The 21,640-nt window shown below is 41.7% G+C and overlaps 1 protein-coding gene across 2 annotated transcripts in view; it reads right to left on the reverse strand.

Annotated features, from left to right (window-relative positions):
- Nucleotides 1–6,892: 6,892 nt before the first annotated feature.
- Nucleotides 6,893–21,640, reverse strand: part of ATP7B (ATPase copper transporting beta) — a 49,021-nt gene continuing 34,273 nt past the window's right edge. For both annotated transcript variants that reach the window (XM_072850277.1, XM_072850278.1), the window contains 10 exons: nucleotides 21,414–21,548; nucleotides 20,478–20,672; nucleotides 18,768–18,950; nucleotides 16,995–17,196; nucleotides 15,519–15,665; nucleotides 14,038–14,180; nucleotides 11,636–11,839; nucleotides 11,408–11,525; nucleotides 10,526–10,628; nucleotides 6,893–9,072 (listed from right to left, as the gene is read on the reverse strand). In XM_072850277.1, the coding sequence (XP_072706378.1) occupies nucleotides 8,808–9,072; nucleotides 10,526–10,628; nucleotides 11,408–11,525; nucleotides 11,636–11,839; nucleotides 14,038–14,180; nucleotides 15,519–15,665; nucleotides 16,995–17,196; nucleotides 18,768–18,950; nucleotides 20,478–20,672; nucleotides 21,414–21,548 (1,695 nt within the window). In that variant the 3' untranslated portion in view covers nucleotides 6,893–8,807. The remainder of the gene's footprint in view (nucleotides 9,073–10,525; nucleotides 10,629–11,407; nucleotides 11,526–11,635; nucleotides 11,840–14,037; nucleotides 14,181–15,518; nucleotides 15,666–16,994; nucleotides 17,197–18,767; nucleotides 18,951–20,477; nucleotides 20,673–21,413; nucleotides 21,549–21,640) is intronic.

Consider the following 21,640-nt stretch of genomic DNA (forward strand, 5'->3'; position numbering starts at 1 on the left):
TTGTGGCTGAAACACATTCCCCAGCTCCCCAGGGCCATGGGAAATGCTGCTTCCTGGCTCTTCCTGTAGTCAAGCCAATCTTTTTGAGTAGGAAAGACATCTCCCAGCTCCCTGGTCATTGCTTTTGTGGTAAATACAGTTGGGGCTGAATAACACTAACAAGGATAGCTTTTCTGCAATTAATTATTTTCAAAAGGAACTGGGATCCAGCCAAACGCTAATGAAGTCAGAGGGAAACGGGACCTGGGCCATGCATGAAGCAATGAAAAAGCTTTACCAGCAGTTTAAGAGCTGTATCGTTTTCTTCACAAAACCAGATGGATACATCTTTCTGCAGCCCTTTGCAGTCACTTTTCACACTTGAGTTCTCCATTCCTTCTGCAAACGGTATCACTTAAATCCTGCACTAGTATTTTAAAAGAGAAACTAATATAAAATGAAAGACTGGTGTACAGTGGAAAAGCCTGAGCCAGAACTTGAAAATAGTAATAGAGTGAATGACAAATACCTTGTTTAGTCTGAAATAACTTGCTTAGTGTGGAAAATAGGATGGGGAGAAAGGCAAAATGGAAAGAAACCCATGCAAGAGGGACTGCCTAATATTTTTTAAGCACCAGATAGAAAAAGAGATGTAGGGACTCATGGGCTTGCAGGACTGTTAATTGTGCTGTCGTGACTGGTCTTGGGTTAAATAAATGAGAGGGTCTGGCGTTTTTGACCCTGTGCCCACCTCCAAGAGCAGCAATGAGCCAAGGCCATGAGAACCGCTCGCTCACACGGAGCTACTGGGGAACAGACGGCGGGGTAAGCAGTGCATGAAATCCCCGTGCTGACATGCTGCTGGTGGTTGGGATCACTGGCAGTTGGTACCTTCGAAATGAGACCATGCAGCTTGTTGCCTCTTTTTTCCCAAAGGTTTTCAGTCCTATTTTGGATTAACAGCCAAAGAGTATGTCTCATCCAGCACATGGGTATTTACTATCTGGCAGGCCAGATTCTTGGGCTTTTGCTGTATAGAAATATGCCCACCTTGTCTTTATGATCCAGATGATTTTATGTACCTTCTGTTAGGCATGAATAACATCTTCCCTTAAACTTTCACGTTCATATGCAAATAAACAACACAGAGGTCTTGCCAGTGTCTCCTCCATATTTCAAGAAAGCTCAGCCATCCTCCTCTTTCCCAAATCATCCAGCCTCTATTAGAAACACCTTTTATTTTTAAATCAGTTGTGTGGAATCACTGCGTTTCAGAGTGCAGGAGAGGGTGAGGCAAACAAGCTTGCTGTGGACAAACAGAGGAGAGCTGTAAAGATCAGGAAAAGGAAATGTTTAATCACCTCAATAAAAAGCATGCTTACAATCACTACTAAGTTATTGACAACTAAAACTAGTTGTCTTCACGCCCCTTGACAGTGGGCTGCTATTAGCCAGAATGATGTAATTAAAATTACTCAAACCAGCCAGTTTGAAAGTCCTTCCCATTCCCCTACTCCACATCCCCAGCTATCTCTCTGTCTGAGATTTCCATGTCTGAAATATGTTAAAAGATACCTTGCAAATGTGCACAGGGTTTGGTACAGTAAGCATGTGTGGGATTTACTGCACATACCATATCAAGTTGACCTTGCAGATGGGCCATGGACATTTGCCAAGGACACAGTGGTGTCTGGCAGCCGGCTGAGAATTACTTTGGATATCCAGAGGTTCTGGGCAAATGCTCAAAGTCTTCCAATGCCATCCCAAGTTTCTAGGCAGAAAAAGAAACCACCGCATGTAAAAAAGACCCAGGTATATGTCAGCCCCAATTATATGTCTGGGGATAATATACCCGAGTCCCGCTCTTCTAAACAAGGTACACTAATGACAGCACTTCCTCTGAATGTTCTTCTTCTGCTTACTTCTTTATTAATTAAAATGCATGTTTAGGAATGGCAGTAGGTGTAATGAGAATGACTGCACCTATAGCAGTATTAACACTCTCCCCATTTAATTTACTATGCTGTACACACGCACATCTGGTGCTGTGAATGGCCACGGCGTTTTTGCAATGCATACACTGGCTTCAGCAAAAAAGCACTTTTAAGACACAAGCACCAAAAAAACAGAGACAGAAATGGCAAACCACGGCAAATGATATTTTCCTGTAGGAGAGCCAAGGTTTTTCTTGTCTTTTCACAGCAACCAAGTATTTTTGCAGCCCCTGCAGGCATCCAGGAAATTGTCCATGGGCTTTGCCCAGGCAGAGGCACCTCTGGAGGCACAGCAGGACACGCGTGGCAGTGCCGATGCTCTCTGTGCATGGAGCATGCAGCTGGCCCAGGCTGCTCTGCACACCCCGTGCATCCCGGTCAATGGGGAGGTAACACGGGTCGCTCTGGGGATGTGCCGCATCTGAGCCATTTAAAATCCAGCACTCCTCTGCAGAGAAGCCTGTTACATTTCCACACCAGGGACAAAGACAAAGCTTATTATGTCTGTCACTGGGAGCACGTGATGAAGCAATCTCCCTGCCTGGCAGGAAAGCCGGCACCCACCCGCGCACGAAAGCACCTACACCCAACCTTCACTGCCAACTCAGAAGTCCTCTGCCCTCCCCAGCCGAGACCCTTAGCTGTGTCTCCTGCTTCAGCCCCATAAACTGGCCCACTAACACGCAGGGAATGTAAGAGCCAGCTCTAAAAACTGAAAACGAGGGCACACAAGAGGACCACCGCCAACTCTCTGGTGCCTGGTGCCCCCGGCACAGCGGGGAGGCCCCCCAGCCTTTCCCGGCAGCGGGCTTGGCACTAGCTCCTGCTCACACCCCTGCAGCAGGGCTGCGCTGGGTCCCCCAAGGGGCCTGATTAAATCCATGTGTGTGTTGTGCATCTGGCCCATGCCTCCGGCACAGTGCGCTGCCCGCCGGAGAAGGATAAAGCTGTAGACCTACAGGACAGCTGGGAAGTACCAGGTTTGCTGCGCAGCCCATCCATGCCTGGCCAGAGGGAACCGTGCCCTCCTCCTGCCACCCATGGCTGGGGGACAGGGTGCCACCTCCAGCCCTTGCCCTAACGCATCACCCTTGTGCATGGGTAGGAGAAAGGTAGAGAGCTCAGGGGACACCGACACTCAGACATGTGTTCCCAAACAACAGAAATGTCTAAAAAAATAATAGGAGTGGAGAGATAAATGCCACTTTTAAAGCGATTTGCTTTAAGCAAAACTGCCACAAACCATCCCCTAACAAAGTAGGGTGATCCCATTGAACTTGCGTATCCTCAACAGCATCTTTGACATTGCCATGCAACTGCTCCTCTTCCTCTTCAGCAGCCGGTTTCACCTGGGAGCTCCTCACGCTCCTGGGGCCTGAAGGCAAGCAGGGTTACAGAGGTTTAAATAATAATACAGAGCTACAGTGCTTCATGACAGCGGCATTACTGCTTTTCACAGCAGTGACGTGCCATCTGCCAACCACACAGACGTGTCCTGCACCGTGTCCATCTTAAAATCAGGTGACAGAGGAAGAAAACCAGTTTGGTGAACTTCTTTCAAACCCAGTCTATTTATTTACTTTAAAGAAAGTCATTTGAATTTTGGGTAGTTTCCTAAGTGTGTGGAGGCCTCAAATATTCAGATTTATGTCTAAATTTTTTTTTTATATCTATCATGAGACACATGCAGCTGTAGTTCAGAGAGCATTGAACACGTGCCTTATCTTCATTGACTTCAAAAGGATTTACACTTGTGCTTTGGTGCTCTCCTGAACAGAAACACATTCCTGGAGCCTTATGGTGGGGCTACACGGTGACTTCCCCCACAGTAAGAGTCTGCTTAAAAGCCAACCAACCAGTCAGTCTCGTACCTTCAGCTGTCTGGGGAGTTTACACTCACGTCGCAAAGCGCAGGTTTCTTCTGAGGGCGCAGGCACCATGCTTTGCCTTCCTGAAGCACTGCTTTTCTTCTTGAATCTCAACTTGTCAAAGGAAAAAAAAAAAGCTAAAAATAATTTCAGCAGACAGCATATGTGGAGCTTGGGAATTACTTAAGTGTCAAGTCATACAAACAAGATAGCAATTCAGAGCTCAATGCAGATAAACACTTGCCTGAAATCTGTCCCGGGCTATATAATGTCAAGTCAGCCCAAAATTTTAGGCACACTATATTATTTGACTTAAACTGCCCCCTTTGCATTTTTTTCCCTCGCTGCTAACCAGCACTGAATGTATTGGATTTTCAGATGCTTTAGAGATTAAGGGGATTTTCTGGCTTCGGCTGGACCTGCAGTGACATCTCGTGGTCCCCCATCCCGAATCTCACACCGGTGCCCCTGGACCACAGCACTGGCCAGCACTGGCCAGCACTGACCAGCACAAATCTCCAGGGGACTTACTTCCACCGGGGGCAGCTGAACGCCCAAGTGGGGAAACAAGCATACACCTCCTCCTGCGACATCCCTTCCCCTGCAGCACCAGGGGAAACTTCAGAAATCATCCTTTTATGCATGAAGATAAAAAAATCGTGAAAATCAGATCATTGCACAGAGAGGCTGTGGGTGGGCCGTGCTTGCCTGCAAAGCCTGGGTGCTTTTAACTTGAGACAGGGAAAGGAATTAATCTGCCTCCTCCCGCGTTTGTGCCTTTCTGAGACTCCAGTGTGAGCAGGATGCTTTGCCCTTCACCACTTCTTCTTTTGTTGTGACTCTCAAACGATTTCCCACTGAAAACCAACACGCTTGCTGTTGGCATCTTAGTAGAGGAAATTAAATCCGACATTTCGGTGTTATCTGATTTCCTATCCCTGTACACTATTGTATAATTTCACCACCTACTCATTTGTTTTCTTCACATACAAGTGCATTTAGAGAAAATACAATCCTTGGAAAAATATTTAGTCAGAGAAGGGTTGTAATCAGCTTGGATAGAAATCAGACAGTTAATTTGCTTGAAAAAGGAGGAAGGGAGGAGGAAATGAAATGGAATAATTTCTTTTCTGTGAACTTAGGGCACAAAAAAATTTTATGGCAAAACTATAGCATGAGAAGGAAAATAGTTGAAAAACTTCACGGGAAAAACTGTTCCTGAGCTATTGCACTAAAAATAACATGAAAGCCAAAGTAAAAGATCTGATTCATTAGACATCTTCTGTGTTCATAAAAGAAAAAAAAAAGTTACAGGAAAAGGCTCATGAACTTTTCCCAGGGCAAAATAACTAGACGTCCCATGTAAATCATCAGATATATCAACATTTAGGGTCAGATTGGCAGTAACTGACTCATGCCGGGAGAACGTGCAGAATGCAGACACCTAAGACCAAAACTGGGATTTGAAAAGCTCCTCCACACTGTGTAATCCATCAAAATACCCAGTCCTGGGAAAGAGGAGAAGTGTGGTGTACTGGCAAGCAGCCAGGGCACCGAGCTTAGGGACTACCCCAAGAGACCGTCCTCTCGGGCACCTTCCTCCAGCCCTTTTACTGGACCTGGCTCATAGCACAGAGGAGCACCAGTCACAGGCCAGCACCTCGCTCTGCTGGGGGCTCTGCAGGCAGATGGTCCCGGTGAAGGCAAGGAAAGCACGTAAGTACGTTATGCAGAAATGCAGATGCTGTCCTCCATCTCGTACGCCCCTCCAGTGAGTCACCTCAGGTTTAACAAGAGCACATGATTACAAGTGTCAGGACTAGCACTTACATTTCTTTTTCTTGACTATGTGTATCTATTCTAACTTCTTTATAGGCATTTATGCAAGTTTCACAGCAGTTTACAGTCTAAGACATTATGCAAATATAGTTAGGAAACCTTAACATATTTTCCAGTTCATTTCAAGTTATTAAATAAAGTCAAAGCCGATCTTTCTTCCAGTCCTTTGGCACCTCTTGAGAGCAGGATAGTGTGATCAGTCCTCTACTTCAATAATTTTCCAGTTCGTATTACATTCACAGAAATAAGAGAAAGGCCAGCTGGAGAGAAGGTCAGGAGATTGTCCAGGGCAGTCGCCTGCCCCAAGGCAGGATTCACCTCTGGTTAACACATTTTCATCAGATATGTGCCTGATTGCCATGCACATCCAAAGAGCCCCCCTTGGCGATCTCTTCCAGTGCTCCATAATCTTTCCTGTTATACAGTTCCTCCCTAGTGACTAATCTAAATCTTCTTTGATTCAATAAGCCTATTATTTCTTGTTCTAGCCACCATGAACATAAAAGACACTGAAAAGATGAAGAGAATAAATTGTTCTCTTTGTGTTTGGAGACTTGTATTTCCTTTGAGTATTCTGTAGGCAAACCTACTCAAACTCCTTCGATCTTCTTATATTTCTCATTCTCATGTACTTATGTTCTCATGTTTTCTAGATTTCTGTTAAACCTCATTGCTCTTCTCTGAACTGTCACATTTTTTCCTTATATGTTATAAGGATGACATATAAAACTAGACCTGATATTTCAACTGATGCCTCTCCAGAGCTGAACAGAAAGAGGTATTTTATGGCATACAGATGATACAGTCTTTATACATCTCAATGATTCTGTTCATTTTGCAGCATCACTATGTTGTTAGAATGGGTCACAAAATGAATGCCAGCCAACTACCTGACCTTTTTCTGCCAAGCTGACCTTTAATTCCCCTTTTCTGTTTGCAAAGTTTGTCAGTTCTGTCCAATTTCTCAAGATGATTTTGAATCCTAATTCCACCCTTCAATATGTTTGCAACCTCACCTGCCTCAACATACAATACAAAACTGTCTCTTTTTTCCCTGTTATATATCCTGCCTGAAATAGATCACAAAGCAGTCACAAAATCTCTCTTGTGCATATGTATCCTGCAATCTAACAATCACTGCTTATGCTCTTTATTTTTGCTGTACCCCTCCAAAAAAAGAAAAACAAAGACACAGTTATTTGTTTGTTTGTTTGTTTGCTTGTTTTAAAAAACACAATATTTTTACTGTAAGCACTGGTAAGAAAACATAAAACAGTAGACCATCTTCCCCACAGGGACATGTATAGGAACCTACGGCATGTTTAAAAAGTGTGTGTGCTGTGAAAGTAATCTCTACACATGTAAAGAGATTTTTACAGTTTTAAAACTGATTTGTAATTATATTTAAGACAGTGCTGTCGATGTTTGATAAGGAAAGCTGAAATATAATATTAAGAGGAAGAGAGAATAGGAAGACCTGCTCAATGCTTTAAGCACAGTTCTTTTCCTCTCTGACTTGTTTTTCATTTTTACATTAGGAGGAGCAGGGTTTGAACCTGTATTGGAAACAATTCTGTATTTAAGTCAGTGAAGTTCAGTGGTTATTTCACATTGCTTAGCACAGTAATTCCTGGTCTTTCACTTTTTAGATTTGACTATAAAACTCCAGTCTGCTTGCTTCAGAGTCCCACAGCTGAGCAACGCAGCACCCCAGGACCGGATTCAGTGCACCAAAGCCATTGATTCCTACTGTCCTGACTGAAAAGTGTTAAGGGATGAATTTGACATTCACAGTGATAAAGTTACTGCAAGCTTTGGTAAAGACGTTAAAAGTGAAAAAAAGGGTTGTTCAGCACCTTGATTTCTCATGAAACTAGAGCAAAGAGGGAAATTAAAACCTATTCAAAACATGAACACAAATTTACATTAAAATTCAAGCCATTACAAATCTTAGTTCAAGTCCTTCTGTCATCAGAAAAGGTTATTTATATGATAGCAAATAGAAGCCCCACATTTTAAGGCCATTTTTCCACCTTTACCATTTAAACTTTTGGCTCCATTTTAAGCAAGCTGGGGTTAACTTATGCAATAAACTCACTTCTTTCAGCCATGCTGGAGTCACAGCAGTGCTAGTTCTGCTCTCAGTCACACCATGTAAATACCACCTTCACTCACACTGGCATAAATTCTTCACTCTGTCAGAGGGACGAGACAGACAACTACCCAGTTGTCAGGAGCTTCACGGGGTCCTGCAAGGTATCCACAGGAAAATGATATGCTAACTTGGACCAGGAATTGCTCTGCCTTTGAGGACTTCAATAGGAATGGAAAAGTTCCTGGTGACTTAAAGGAGTTTGTCCCAAACAGGAATATCTGTAAACATAACAATAACTCATAGAAGATATCTTGTGCAAAGAAAAGGGAAAAAAGAGCTCATACGGAGCAAAAGAGAAAATCTAGGAGAGCAGTGTGAATGACAGAACAAGTTTAGCAATGGAAATGTGCATCAAAAGGATGCAATACCTGAAAGCAAGTGAAAATCTTTGAGAGACCTTTCAGAGAGTTCTAGTCAGTGAAACACCAAAGCATTTTTGGTCCAAGGAGACACATATGAATCCTAAATACAAAGTGCTCTCACAGTGACATGACTAGTTAGGATTCTGTGTAAAAATACAACTTCCAACCACAGAGCTCCTTATGCCATGGCTATTTTCACTTGGACACAGAAATTAATATTTGGCAGCTCTGAACATATTTTTGCTTCATGTGCTCTTCAAAGAATAAAGTTAGAAAGAGCTAAAAGTATGAAATTTGGTGCCCAGCAAACAGTCTAGAAGAGAGAAGCTCTTTTAGACTCTGAAAATTACAATTCTACATTATTTCACTAATTGCTGTGTGCAAAGGAGCCAGTTCATTAGAGAGCCACAGATTCTTTCCATGACTAGAAGTAACTGGTGACCTGAAAAAAATCCACCATCCATACAGCCCAACATTGAGCTGAGTTGCAATCATTTTGTGAGCTGAAGGAATGACTTCGCTACAACCTTGAAGCTCTTGATGACATAAATTGGTCACTCCTGTCACTGATGAGGAGGAACATTTCCTCCTGTACTAAGAATACAGTGCTTCAGATATACTGTTCTTCATCTCCTCCATTCATAAGCAATGACCACTTGTCCCCTTCCTCCTCAACAAAAGCATTACGTCTCGGCAGCTTGTCTGAAGTCAAGGAAGAGAGAGACACTTGGCTAATCTGATCCCAAGGAGCCGGTCTGGATGAATCCCTCCTCCTATCATCCATTCCAATATGAACACTGATTTGGGAAGGAGTAAGTGGCTTCATGCGGCCTTGAGCTTGTGCTTCATAACTTTCAGTGTCTGGCTTCTTATAACTAAGAAGAGAAAGAGAAAAGATGTTTAGTACCAAGAGGTCAATGTGTAGAAGAGTCTTCAGCATTAGAACAAATCAGAAACTTCTGACAACCTAAATGCTACCTGCACTTCAGACAGAATGTTAACAGCTAAGAGTACTGGTCACATGGCATTAAGACATTTCAATAGTAAAAGAGAGGGACTCTCAAAGTGAGGTTCTTTAAGAAAAATTAGGAGTTTGCTGGATTATGAAAGGGTTCGTAGTAGACAATTGCAGGGGAATGGATTTGATAACCCAAAAATCACTTTCTGATTCAATGTATTCTAGGTTAAAAAAAGCCCAGCAATGGCAAGTATGCATGGTCTTCTTCACATATATGTATTGTCACGTTCTTTGGAATCTGAAGTCCTGTTCAGCTGATGTGAAGCTTCAAGAAATATTATTGTCCTACAATGTATACTGTAATACAGCTTTCATAAGTCTGAAGCCAAATATGTTTTGGGGGGGTTGTCAATATCTAACCACAACAGTGTGCGATACTTAATGTAATCAGCACAAGATCAAAAAAATTGGAGAATAAAGGAATCCCTTTATAGAAATTTTTCATCCTGTAGTGGTAGGGCTGATTCTGCAAACAAGCATGAGCACGTTTGTAGTTTTTATTCTAGATTGTGGTCTCATTGAGCATTTGCAGCATCAGAATAATGATGCAGCAACAGATTCCCTATATTAGTTTACACTATACTGCACTATACTATACTATACTATACACTACAGAAAACTCCAGCTACAGTAGAAATATTTGAAGGTTTGGACTAATTTCAGACACTGTAAAAAGTCTTATTTTTGAAAGATATTTGCTCACAATGCTGTTAAAAGCAGGTGCACTGTAACTGCACCCAAAAAGGGCACCCCAAAAATGTAGCATTAAAAAATCAATAAAATTTGAAAAATCTTGTTATAGTTCAGAAATTGGTTCACTTCCAAAAAAATAGAGCAACATACTTTATCTGTAGCAAGGTGCAAAAGAATAAATACCCTGCTTCTCTGTTTCTCTCTGGCTAAATTAAATAGACAAAAAAATAAAAACAAGTACAAATATTTTAAAAAACATCTACTGCTACATTATGGAGAACTGTCTTTTGACTGATTTGTTCACTTGATATTCACAGCAAAACCAGTTCTGATCATTACCTCACTTGGTATTGAATTAGATCTCCAACACAGGTGCCTAGGTGGCATCCAGTCACACTTTTAGCTGCTAGTTAAAGAATGCTCAGTACAGTCTTAGTCCAGGTGTGTTCATAATAGTGATATCTGTCTCTTTTGGAGCCAACGATTAGACAGAACAACCCCAAGCTAAAGGATTGTCAGGTACTTTTAGGTATACAAAGCCCAAAGTAACGTCTCACTTAAGTCCCAGCAGCAGTGCTGCCTGCGGTTCCCCAACTGATTAGTGTAAGACAACTTACCATTTCAGCTGCAGGGAAGACAGCACAACAGACACAGAAGAAGCTGCCATTGCAGCTGATCCCATCCAAGGCTGAAGCACGAGGCCAACAGGCATGAACACACCTAGCAAAACCACATATGGACATCAGCCAGAGACGCCTGTCAGAATACAGACATTTCTGTTCCTGCATATCATAGAACAGATCAGCAGTTCTACAACATGACTTGCTGAGACCTCCATAAACACAACTAGATTGATATATATTTACTCACTTATTTTTAAATATGTCCCTTCCATTGCAAGGGATGACCTTTGCACCAATTCAGCTACAAGACTGCAGCCACGAGGTAAGACTATTTGTCCCTTCCAGCTATTCTGCACATATGAAACAAAGCAAAAGCAACAGAAAGACAAGGCAATAGTCCAGGCAAAGGAGGGAGAAGTTACTCATAAAGAAAAAGAGGAATGCTTGAAGTAAGTTTTAAGGAGGAATTTGGAGCATGAGAAGATATCTGACAGAAGCAGAGAGAATGCAAGTAGTAGGAGAGAAAATGCGTGATTCAGGGTGAATAAAAGAAGGAGCACCCAGAAGTAAGATGGTATCTCTGATTAGAGCTGGGTTTCAATACACAGAAACTAATCTCAAAGTACTGCTATGTGAAATAAGAGCATGGTTTTAATTTCATCATATAAGAATTTATTCCTAAGAGTTTAAAATTTGGGGAACAAAGATTTTTTTCTACAACATGAAAAAAAAATATATTTATTTTGTCCTCCTTCTGCCAAGTTTTAAATACTCTAGGAACCTCTCTGGTTCCTTGAGCAGGAAATCCTGAGAAAGGCACCACAGAGCTCAACTGTGTTGCTCTCTTCAACAAGCTGAGCTCTGGCAGTCACATACCTGCTGCTATGGGTATTCCAAGCAGATTATAAATTAAGGCAAGAATCAGATTTATTCGTATTCTTCGAACTGTTCTCTTTGATAAGTGAATACTGGCAACTACATCCAGCAAGTCGTTCTGCAAGACAGAAAAGCACTGAAAGTTTTCCACATGCAGTCTTCAGAATACCAAACCAAAAAGAGGAATGTCAGTGATAAAAGAAGACAGGTCAAAACTGTAGTGCTCACTCGGATGAGAACAACATCTGCTGCTTCAATGGCAACATCGGTGCCCGTTCCAATTGCAATTCCGATGTCGGCCCTGGCTAGCGCAGGGGAATCATTGACTCCATCACCAACCATCGCAACCTTCCTCCTCCCATTTTGGAGCTCCTGGACCTTTGCAACCTTGTGAGAAGGAAGAACCTCAGCAAAGACTTTTTTGATCCCAACCTGCATAGAAAGAAAGAAACATTCCCAGTTGGTGATATGCTTCATGCTAAAAGCAAGAGCCATTTGCTGTTCTGGGTGAAGGGGAAACAAAGGAAGATCAACCAAACTGATTCTGGTGGAGGCAACACTTGCGAGCTACACAGAAAGCTGAAGAGCAACATGCCTTTGGCATAAGAAAGGGACTGATTACAGCCCCCTCCATCTTTACTGCAGAGATGCTGGCAAACCATGCTCTGCCCTCAGTGTCATGCCCTGCAGGGCTTCTGAAGTTCTACTGCCCTGGCAATAAAGGTTTGATGGTTAAAAGAGCCCGTTTTCAGCTAATCACACTGCTTGATGCACCAATAAAGGTTTCAGTGAAATGCAACACAGGAACCATGTATAATCAGGCATTTACAGTAGGGGAAACACAGAAACGCCAAGTATGTGCAAGTCTCAGGGAAACTATGAAAATAAAGCAGATGGCTGGCTAAACGCTTGTACCCATCCACATCTCAACTAATATGGAGTTGCTACCAACGGCGTTAGTACTGTAGTTGAAAAACAGGTGGGTGTACTAAAGAGGGCTGGGATAATGCCCATGGTTTGGCTGCCTCACCAGGCAGAGATCAGCTTTTCACTACACAAGGTAGAAGCTCTCTTTTAACCTTTCAAAAAGTAACATTTTAAAAAGTTTTTAGGACTGGCTTACCATTTTCCCATTGGAAAGGAAGTAAGTGCCAAAAATTCAATGAAAATGTAGGTTGGCACAGACTAGGCTCGTTTGAAAACTTCACTTGAGTGCCTGGAACCATAAATCAAAGCTTGTTTCTGAAAGACTTCTTCTCTTAACAAACAAAGGTGGTGTGGGTGTCCTGGTTTCGGCTGGGATAGAGTTAATTTTCTTCCTAGTAGCTGGTATAGTGCTGTGTTTTGGATTTTAGTATGAGAATAATATTGATAACACGCTGATGTTTTGGTTGTTGCTAAGTGGTGCTTACACTGGTCAAGGACTTTTCAGCTCTGCCCATGCTCTGCCAGGTGCACAAGAAACTGGGAGGGGGCACAGCCAGGATAGTTGACCCAAACTGGCCAAAGGGCTGTTCCATACCATATGATGTCATGCTCAGTATATAAACTGGGGGAGTTGGCCAGGGAGTAGCCATCGCTGCTCGGGGACTGGCTGGGTGTCAGTCGGCGGGTGGTGAGTGGTGGTATCACGTTTTTTTTTTTCCCCTGGGTTTTGTTTCTCTCTCACTCTCTTGTTGTTTTCCTTCTCATTACAATTTGTTATTATTATTATTCTTTTGTTCCAATTATTAAACTGTTCTTATCTCAACCCACAAGTTTTCTTACTTTTGCTGTTCCGATTCTCTCCCCCATCCCACCGGGGGGGAGGGTGAGTGAGTGGCTGTGCGGTACTTAATTGCTGACTGGGGTTAAACCACAACAGTGGGAAAGTGCTTTACCACAATTGAACACAAAAGCGAAAGCGTGAATCAAAATAGGAGAAAGGTTAAAGCATCACACTGAGAAACAAAACAGACCTCACAACATATGAGAACATGCACACCACAGTGCTGGCTGAGTTAGCTGTGTGGTGGGATACCTTAGGAAAGCAAGGTGGCACACGGTAGATTATAAGTAGACCGATGCAAAGGGAAAGAGAGAAATGAAGATGGAGAGGGTGGAAATGTAGCAAGCTAGAGTGAGAATTTGGCTTTGCCTTTGGAGCAACATTTATAGTTTGAGATCAAGGAAGTCTCATATAAACCCAACCTCTTTTAGACTGCTATGCTTCTTAATAATAATTCTTATTGTTATTACTATGTTACCCTTAAAGATAATGACAAATCCCCACTTCCCTTTTTGGGAACAGGACTGGACCTTAAAGGAACTTTCCTTCGTCACTAACCAAACACAACTGCCCTTCAGTGAAGGGAAGCAGGAGGCTTCAGTTCAGCAACGGACTAATTACTGCAAGAAACTCTGTACCTCTGGAGAAGCACTGACTGCTTGTCTTCAGTGGGATCTTAATGCAGCCACTGGCCTTTACTATGCCATTGTACCTGACCCAATTTTCAGTCCAATTCAAGAAAAGTTAGTCTTCATTTAACGTATCCACGGAAACTCTGAGTTCCTGCTCCAAATTCACTGGGGTAAGCAGCGTTTTAGAACCCCATCATGTATTTTTTTTTGAAACACAAAGAAGCAGATACCTGAGTAGCAATGGCTTTTGCAGTTTTTCTGTTGTCCCCCGTTATCAGCACCACATCTATTCCCATGTTTTTCAGCGTGTGCACAGCAAGGGCTGCCTCCTGCTTGACAGTGTCTGCTATTGCAATCATTCCACACAACACGCCTGCACAAAGAAACGTCCTTTGTTAGAGAGAGCTGTGGGAGGCAAAGTGGCAGCAAGAGAACAGGACTTCCCCTCCATCACACCATGGTGGCTTGTGAAATAATACATTCTGGGCAATATTGACACTCATAAGCCTGAACAACTGTCAACAGTTTTCTAAGTTATGGTCCCTTTCTTACACATACACACACACACACACTTTTCTCATTTATCTGTTTCATATTGAACAACAAACACCTTTGATATTTAGGGACAAGGAGGAAGGGAAGAAGAGGAGGGTGGCTTTTAAATATGCCTGACTTTTAGGTTTTATGGTATGGACAAATACAATAGTGGGCCAGAGAAAGTTCTGGTATTTGTGCCCAGGTCAGATATAGAAGCCACTCCTCCAGGAGGAAGCATACAGAGTATCTGTTTTTATGTCCCCTAATCTTTCCGGGTTGGATCTCTATTATAATTAACAACTTTCATACAGAAGTGTTGCACCTGCCTTCCAACACATTGACTCAAAGTTGCATCCACATTTCCTTCACGTGACTTTCAAAAATCTCACATTGGTTTATCATTGCGTGTTACCTTTCAAAAGCAAGGACTTAAGTAGGTTTTGCACCCCTGTATCTCTATTTGCTATCACTAGCAGTGATAGCAACATCAGCCGTACATCAGAGCCCTTATTTTGATGTTAAGAGCACTCGATTTTGCTGGACTGCCGCTGGAGCCCAGGCTGAGGCATGCAAATGCCTCTCAAAATTGTTCTGGAGGAGCACCAAGAATATTTATTCAGTAATTGAATCAGAGGCCCCATTTCAAGATCACAGATGCACTGGCAATCTATCACCGTTATAGCATTTCCCATATTAAGGTATTGTCTGGGATCTCTTTCTGCGTAGTACAGAACAGGACCCCTCTGGCAAAACTCATTTAGTCTAATCTATTATATTTGAATGATCTAACGAATCATCATGTTTATTCATGAAATGTTTTGAAATCAGAGATGCAATAGGTTGGCATGTGATCCTTAAGTGATGTAAAGTCAGGATGGGACATGGCACTGCACTGGCACTGCTTTTTTGAACAACAGTCCTCAACAACAGGAGGTTCAGAAATTAATACTTAAATTAAAAACTACCCAACAAAATCTTATAAACACTGTTCTGAGGTGAAAGCTTCTTTTGAGAACACCTTGATACTGTGCAGTTCACAAGCAGTTCTGCACTAAAACATTACTAGTTTCTTGACACTAAGCCACTGATCACAATTGCTCCAGAGTTTGTTTTTATCCATTCCATGGTATGATCAATTGATATTTATTAAGCCACTCCAAAGAACAGCAGTTACCATCTATAGCCACTAGTATGGCAGTCTGTCCTTTTGTTTCATGGTCTGTCATTGCATCATTTATGTCATTTGCAATATGCAAGCCATTGCGTCGCATCCACTCACGATTTCCAATCAACACCGAGTATGTATGAGAAGCTGATGGACCTTTATGCACAGACAAAAAGAAAAATGAGCAACTCAAAAATAGTGAACGCAAGCCAGAGATGTTTGAGGATGACAATGTCAGGCTGCATTAGCTATAGAAAGATAATCTGAAAAGGTTTTCCTAATTTTTTTTTTGTATGTTCCGGACTGGCAATAGTCACACCCAAGACACAAACAGAATTAGTCTTGTTGAAGTGCTGCTGTCATGGCCAAACACAAATGCATAGGCACTACCTGAAGACAGCCTCATAAAACTTTTCTCCTTCCAGACTCAGTCTGTGCCTGTTTATACACAGGACTGTGTCATGAGCTTAATGAAAGTATTTGCCTGTATTTGCCTTTGCCAGTTGGCATTGTTTTTCTGGATAAGTGCAGTATGCACATTTCATAAATGCCATACTGCTTTATTCTCACAACTAATGACTTCTTTCAAATATAAAGGCTATTTCTGGTAAGAAAAAAGTAGTTTTGTTCTCACAAACAATGAAACAGTATGTAGAGCACCTCATTATGAGTTCAATCCAACTTCACAAGAGCCATATGAAGCAGGTGAGAAAATACTACATTAACATCATTCACAAATGTCACAGTTCTGATGATTAAAGTTCTTATTCTATTTAAATCTTCTAATAGCTTTCTCAAAAAGGTCAAGAGAGCCACAGTCTTCTGAAGAGAACTGATGAGCTTCTTAAGGAAGGCTTTAAATACTTTTTATTTCTCTCCTACACTACAAAAGAGCAAAGTGGCTTCCACAGAGCCTGAAACAAAACCAAATGTATTGGCCTAATCAAGAACATCAGGCACTGAAACTCGATTTGCAGATATAACACACTTTATTGTGCATCTGCTGAATAGATTTTTTTTTAAAAGTAAGTGCCTTGAGAGATATATGAACAGAAAACAAAAGGTCCACGTTAATATGGAACTAAAGGGTAGGATAGTAGCAGTAAGATAACGTATGTTAAAGGTAACTGCTCTAAATGGGAAGATAATGCTAATTGGCAAACTTTGCTCTCTGCTGGACCAAAAAGGGACATTGCTGGGTATGCCTTATTGCCTGTGTATTCTATGGACTTTTCAAGTACCCATCGCTGTAGCATCTAAATTCTTATTTAGGTTTCTGAATTGCAGAGAGATCAAGAGTAGGGGAAAGAGACAGCTTCAAGTTTTGTTAAGGCATATTTTTGTCCCTCGTGTTCTTTGGCTCCTTCTGCCATAAATCCACCTTTCTGTTGTTCCTAGCCCGATAGGATTATTTTACAGTGGTCAGCACTGATGATTCATTAGCCCTCCCATTGCCACTGGTGGTCACTTTGGGGGCAGACATACCATGTGATTCGGAGAGGGTGATCAGCATGTTATCATCTCCCAGAGGAGCGCTGCTGTCCCTGTTCCTGTTAGTGTCCAGATTATCAAGACCCTCCTCGTCCGTGCCCAGGATGGCCTCAATACCTCTGACTTTGCAGCTGATGCCACAGCCCGGGACTGCCTGGAAGTCGGTGCAGTATCCTAGGCTCTGAGTGCCAAGCTCCTGCGGACGTAACCAGAGTTCATCATCAGTCTGTGCTGCCCACGTGGGGTACAAATATTAGATAACTCCTGCCGAAAAGAGGCCTCATTCCCCCTCTTGACAATGACTGACTGGCAGAAAAGCGGCATGGAGTATCCGTAGCGCAGAACTAAAAATAAGGATGTTCTGGACATGCTGTGGTTTAGACTCCTAGAAAGGGGCAGCCATATAGATCACATCCAGGTCTCAGCCCTAGCAGCAGCAAACCATAAAGGACAGCTTTTCCTGGTAGTTCAAGGACGAAGCAGTTACATTGGTGGTTCATGACCTCAGCCAAGACTAGGAACTAAAGAGAAATACTATAACAATAAGCCATACAGCTTCTGAAAAGATGCAACTTCTAATTAACCTCACAGACAACTGGCTGTGGGGGATCAGGCCTTTTATATATACGTAAAAGTACAGTGAAAAACTGTATCTAATTCCTGGAGCGATCTGGCTGGATGACAAGGAAACTGGGTCTTTCCATTGAATTAGAGAGAGAAGCCAGTGAGTACCTTCAAGATGAGAAAAGGGATTACCAGGACCCTATGAGTTACTAAAAGAATGGAGAAAATATGCATTTATAAACAAGTTATTCTGGGTTGTCGCTGGAAGTGGAATTACATGTACCTTTCAGTGACCTTCTTACAACACAGGGATGATAAGGCAGGTGGTAAGAATATTAGCAAACAGTATAGCTTTGCAATTTATATAAGCCATGATCCAGTAATAACTGGTGCATGGGATAACTACAGAAGTGTCAGGGAACTAAGACAAATTTGAAAACAGAAAATGTAAAACATGAGAGAGGCAACTAAATCATTACCCATAATCTCTTTTTCCTTCTAAGTTTATATGTTAACTTCCAAATTTTACCACTGAAAGATCTATCACTAATAAGTTTCATATATTCTTGCCAATTAATTTTTCCATAAATCAATTAATGACTTGTCTTAGCAGAAAGAAATTATTTATTTAAACCAGGCTTCCTATTCTGGTTACTATTTGTGCTTTCATTCTTCCTGAAACATTTGAGGAACACATGCAATATATAAATGACCTTTGAGGATTTGCAAAATTTGCAAAGACTTGAGTAATCTATTAATTCATTTGTGAAATTCACAAATATCACAATTTAATATTCAGGTTTTAAAGCTTTTTGCCTAATATATTCAGATAAGCAAGTGACTAATAGAAGTGACTACAGTCAGGTAACATATGAAATGTCACCACACACATTTGCTTTACAATGCTATTTTAAGCGTAAGTATTCCTCCTGCACATATTCGACAATCCTTATTTTCCCACTAGTTCAGGAAAAACTTTGTAAGATCTTGCTTGAGAACTCCACAGCATTACCAGAAAAGCAAAGCTTTGAATATGCCTTCTGGTATTGTCCAGATTAAGATGCACAATCATGAAATCTGCCAGTTTTCCAGCCTGTTACTTTTCAGGCAGGCCTGTCCCTCTGGGACTTGCTCATTTTATACAACATTGCTGCATTTGCACAGATCCCTTCAGGCCTTAGATGAAAGAGGAAGGCTAAGTACCTCTTTGCAATATTTAGTGACTGCCACTCCTAAAGGATGTTCGCTGCTGGCTTCTGCAGTGCCAACCACCGCCAGTACCTTCTTCAGAGAGAGCACAGCCGTGTCTCCCAGCAAAAGCACCCTCATGACTTTAGGAACTCCACAGGTGATGGTCCCAGTTTTATCAAACATCACAGTCTTGATCTGCAAGAAATAAGCCAGAGTTACTGCCTAAGCCCTGCGAGTACAGGGAGGGTCATATGCTTTAGGCATATAAATACAGGCAAGACCTTAATAATAAATTCACTATATCCACACCAGATAGAATAAACCTACAAAAGTAGGGATTCCTGTATGTACCTTGAACTATCTGTACAGTAGGTCTCCTTATGATTTCTTATTCGTTCCCCATACAGTGATTTCACTGAAGCTACAACATCATCCTGCATCTATATCAGGATCTCAGACAACAGTCATTGCAGGACTTGTACTGTGCTTTGTGTGTGTGTGTATGTATTCACATGCAGGATTCATGTAATGGCACCTTAATCACTTTTACCACAAGCTATATGATGCAAGGAGGGCTTTTACGAATGCTGTTCTAAACAATTAACAATAGCACTGAGGAAAGAGGACTCAGGAAGTTATCTGGTGATAAAAGCAGGTGGGAAGAGCGCAAGAAGTTGCAACAAGCTCCAGAAACAACCTAATCAAACCCAGCCTCATGCTATTCACCAAATTCAGCAATCACTTGTTAGCCAGCCCAATGGGTCTTGAGGAATCAGGAATGAACCAAAAAACACAGCCACACATACAGTGAAACCCAAAGCTAAAGTCAATTCTAATCCTGAAAATAAACACAGCACAGAGAAACACATGAACCAAAAAATCCAACAAAGTAGGCACTATTTCCATTCCCAGCTATTCCAACCCACCCACCCTGCAGAATCCAAGAGGCCACCAAGCCCTGACCCTAGCTCACTTAGATTCAAAACGTAAAAAGTCCTGACACTAATTAGCAGTCATTTTGGGGGTTTTTGCAGAGCCTTGGAAAAGCTTCTGGTCTATGCTTTACAATGTCCAGTAAGAACAAGACTTATCAGTCTGATTAACTTATTCTTACCATCCTTTTCACTTAAAATGTTCTGCCTATGTCTAATCCAGTCTACCATAGCATGGTTTAAACTCATATGCTTTTCACTGGCTGTGGACATGTCAATCCTCCTCCTCCTTCAATCTCCTCCTCTTTTCATCAGTTTTCTGTCTTTGAAGTGCTTTTTCTGCCTCCCTTCCATCTTTTTTCTATACACTAAAAGAACTTCAAATTATTCTGCTTTTCTCTTACATCCTAGATTTTAAACTACTGATCATGAACAATATGCATTTCACAACAGCCCTCTGAGGAAAGAAGGAAAACAATGGATTATTGGGCTCTTTTGCAGAAGAGGTAAAGAGAGTGCAAAAGTCAGAAACCTCTGAGGTCATGCAGAAGATTAGCAGCCTCACTGGCATAAGATTGCAGGAACTGTTGGCGCTCAACACTTTGCTGTGACTACTTTGAAGAAAGAAGGTCAGATCTGTCTTCTTTACCTTAATGAGCAGCAAGCAATAGAAAAAGAAACCCAAACAACATTCTGCAGTCTTTCTCTGGACCAGCAGGATTTCCTGGGAAATTATATTTCATGTAGCAACAGCTGGGTAAGCTACAAAAGTACAGAATGAACTATTAACCTTGTGTGCCATTTCCAGAGGTTTTCCACCTTTGATGAGAATACCATTCTGCGCAGCAACTCCTGTGCCCACCATCACAGCTGTGGGGGTAGCCAAGCCTAAAGAACAGGGGCATGCAATGCTCAGCACAGTGATTGAGGTTTGAAATGCAAACCTCAGTATTAGTTCAGCTTTTGAAACGTGTTTGTTCTGATTCTGCAAGAAGAGGGAAGAGAGGGGGGAAAAAAAAAGAGATGTATGATTGCTGATAGAAGATAACATAGATGTACAATCAATCACAGCCATTTCAAAAAACACATTTACCTGGAAACCTCCAGTATAGGAAAGCAATCTATTATTGTTACTATAATGGTAGAGAAAGGTCAATGTTATGAATTGTTTATGGCAGTATTTTCTGGCTTTTTTTCTGCTCAAGCACACACATGCTTGACTTTGCTCTCAGGCTCCTGGATGACAATATAGCTTGCTGGCATTTCCTTTATAGCTTAGCAAAGGAGAACCCCATTTCCAGGTACACAGATGCCCACAGTTGCTGAGTGTAGCAAATAGACATACTAAAGATAACAGAAGCTCATCTTCTTTCTAAAGCCAAACCCAGTATCTGCCATCAGGAACAAGGATGTCCAAAAAAATTTCAGGCAGTATAGGAATGACTCAGATCCTTGCAATGCAGCTGTAGATCATGTTTAGTCCAGAAAGACTGACAATAATTTCAGTTTGTAGGAACCCCATGCAGAACTAAGGGGTAAATGCAAAGGTATATTTATACCTGCAGATAGATTTTAATTAGTGTAAATATCTGCTCTGTGTAGAAAACACCACATTGTACAAAAGTATTTGCCAGGTTGCAACATCAAACCTTGCACACAGAAGGTACGTTAATTACACTGGAAGATAGCCTAATACCAAAATCCAGCTCTTAGTGAAATTACTTACAGGAAAATATTTTTGAATAACATCAAAATTTATAAAACCAATTGTGATCCATACTATCAATGTCACTGTTGAAATGATGATGATAAATGGAACAAAATATCCACTAAACTTATCTGCCAGTTGCTGGATGGGTGCCTATAAAAAAGAAAAACATGTATTTGTATGTTCATGATCAAAACACATAAGTATGTAGAGTTCATGAAAATATCTAATATTCTTCATCTGAT

This window comes from Ciconia boyciana, chromosome 1 (assembly GCF_034638445.1).
Source record: "Ciconia boyciana chromosome 1, ASM3463844v1, whole genome shotgun sequence".
NCBI classification, from domain to species: domain Eukaryota; kingdom Metazoa; phylum Chordata; class Aves; order Ciconiiformes; family Ciconiidae; genus Ciconia; species Ciconia boyciana.